This window comes from Vespa velutina, chromosome 7 (assembly GCF_912470025.1).
Source record: "Vespa velutina chromosome 7, iVesVel2.1, whole genome shotgun sequence".
Classification (NCBI taxonomy): domain Eukaryota; kingdom Metazoa; phylum Arthropoda; class Insecta; order Hymenoptera; family Vespidae; genus Vespa; species Vespa velutina.
The window spans coordinates 3,028,672-3,031,171 of NC_062194.1; the positions used below are offsets into that span (position 1 = coordinate 3,028,672).

Sequence of the window (2,500 nt, forward strand, 5' to 3'; positions counted from 1 at the left end):
GTAAATAGAGTACGAACGTTCGATTTAAATAATATTATTTATCGATTGAAATGACAAAATTGATTTTCTAGTATCATCATATATAATCATTCTTATTACACATTTTCATCGTTTGTATCGATTAATTTCAATGTATAAATATATTATCGATATAAAAATAATATTGAATAAAGATATTGTTTTATCGTAGGGACATATCGGTGAGAATCCGTTCGACAACGGTTCTTGGGGAAAGGAACATTTTCAACCATCGACGGTACCTTGGCAGCTGAATCCGCGCGGCCACTCTCGACCCAGTGTAAGTAAAACAATTCAATTCTTTTTAACAATATTATCAAACTTTATTGAACATTATCTATCGTATAGATATCTATAATACATTATAATATATTCGTATGCGTGTTCATTCAATAACTTATAGATCAATTTTCTTTTATCCTCCCTCCCTCTCTCTCTCTCTCTCTCTCTCTCTCTCTCTCTCTCTCTCTCTTCAAAATCTAATCAAAAATCTTTCATCTACGAACGAATATATTTAGTAAAATTTTAATAGAAAAATGAAAGTAATGGAAAATCTTAAATATTATTTTAAAATTAAAAGTAAGAACAGGATAGTGGGATGGAAAGAGTACGGGGAAAGAGAAAGAAAGAAGGAAAGAAAGAAAAAAAAAAAAGAAATGGGAATGAGAAGTCGGAACGAAGACGGAAGAAGAAATCCGGACACTCATTGTGTCCGCAGGTAGCAAAAATGCTGCCAGTTTTCTCGAGTACTTTTTTTCCCTAAGAGTTTGGTGCTTCTCGTTGTTACATCGTAACCCTGTAACTACCCCTCTATCTTTCTCTCTCTCTCTCTCTCTCTCTCTCTCTCTCTGTCTCACACACACACACATACACTCTTATATGCTCTTTTTTCCCTTTACTTTCCGCGTCAGTCCGCGTTGAAATCCACCCTCTCGTTTTTTCTTTCTCTTTCTCTTACTCTTTCTCTTTCTCTTTCTCTTTCTCTTTCTCTTTCTCCTTAAGCTCGCCCGTCCTGTCACCCGGTATTTATAATACGCTTTGTTTTCCCTCAGCTATTTGTCTTGGCTCTCTCGGCTCCTTCGCTAACATTATTATCTCGCGTTTTATTTTTATTTAATTCTACCGGGTCTTGCCAAAATGTCTCGGCGTGGTACTGACGCTGTCAGCGTTACTCTTACATTTTCGGATCGTTACCCTTAACGACCGAATGTTTCGTATCCTTTCTTTTCTTTTTTGTTTTGTTTTCTTTTGTTTTCTTGTTTTTTTATTTTTATTTATTTTTTTTTATTTTTTTTTTTTTTTTCTTTTTTTTTTTTCGTGAATCGATCGATCTCTACTGCGATACATCGATGAAACGAGATTTCGTCGATAACGATATATCGAATATATAAAATTTTGATTTAACGACGAGATCGAAAGATGTTTTATTTAGAAATAAAAAAGAAAATATATATACATATATATTTAATTTTAATCAATCTTCGACAATAATAATGCATTCGATATGAAATATCTTTTGATAGTGGAGATTGAAATTCTAATAAATGAAAAGAAAATGAAAAAAAAAAAAAAAAACAAATAAATAAATAAAAAGAATAATGAAAAAATAAAATAAAGAAATAAAAATAAATGAAGAAGAAGAAGAAGAAGAAGAAGAAGAAAAAGATGATGATGATAATGATGATGAGAATTGTAAGCTTGAAGTAAGTAATACTTCAGTCATAGGTACGCGCTTTACAAGAGCGTAGTTAAGAGTATTTTAAACCACCATACGATATCACGCTTCGAGTCTCACTTGAGAACATATATCGCTGCATGGAGATTTCTTGGATGCTGACAAATGCACACGTGTCGTAAACCTCACCCTCTACCTTCTTGTTTCTTTTTTTTCTTTCTTCTTTTTTTTTTTTTTTTTCTCTCTACGAAAAGAAAGGACACGTACGATTGTTAAGTGCAATGTATATGAATGTATGTATGTATGTATGTAAGTATATAAGCAAGATTGAAAGAAAGAGTTAGATATAGATAGATGGAGAGAGAGAGAGAGAGAGAGAGAGAGAGAGAGAGAAGGGGGAGGGGAAGAAATATATGAGATCATCATTGAGTTACAAGGATGGCTGATGGAAAGGAACGCGGGCGCTGACGTCGATGAACATACGCGAGAGATCGTGCTCGTGTTCGATATGATTACGCGCGAGCCATTTTGTATGTATAAGTCTGGACGTGACTTTTTGTTTACGCTTCGTTCACGCGCCAGTTTACTTTTCCTGGCTTCGTTGAGACGCCAGTCGTGACTCATGTGGATTCGCATTTTAAAGTACCCAACAAGATTATCGTTTCGTACAAATTAGATTTCCATAGAGAATTTTATTCGTATTTTCATTCGATCCTTCGTACATACGAATTTATTAATCTTCGTAAATTTATTAATAGATAAATAGAGATAACAAATTCATTTTTAAATAATAATACGATATAAATC

The 2,500-nt window shown here is 33.3% G+C and overlaps 1 protein-coding gene across 30 annotated transcripts in view; it reads left to right on the plus strand.

Moving 5' to 3' along the window:
- Positions 1-2,500, plus strand: part of LOC124950677 (forkhead box protein P2-like) — a 285,654-nt gene that overhangs the window by 144,689 nt on the left and 138,465 nt on the right. For 29 of the 30 annotated variants that reach the window (XR_007101413.1, XM_047497707.1, XM_047497709.1 and 26 more), the window contains one exon: positions 191-298. The exons of the other annotated variant lie outside the window; for it this stretch is intronic. Coding sequence is in view for 20 of the 29 variants with exons in the window: in XM_047497707.1 (XP_047353663.1) it covers positions 191-298 (108 nt within the window). In the remaining 9 variants the exon portion in view is untranslated. The remainder of the gene's footprint in view (positions 1-190; positions 299-2,500) is intronic. 30 annotated transcript variants of the gene reach the window in all.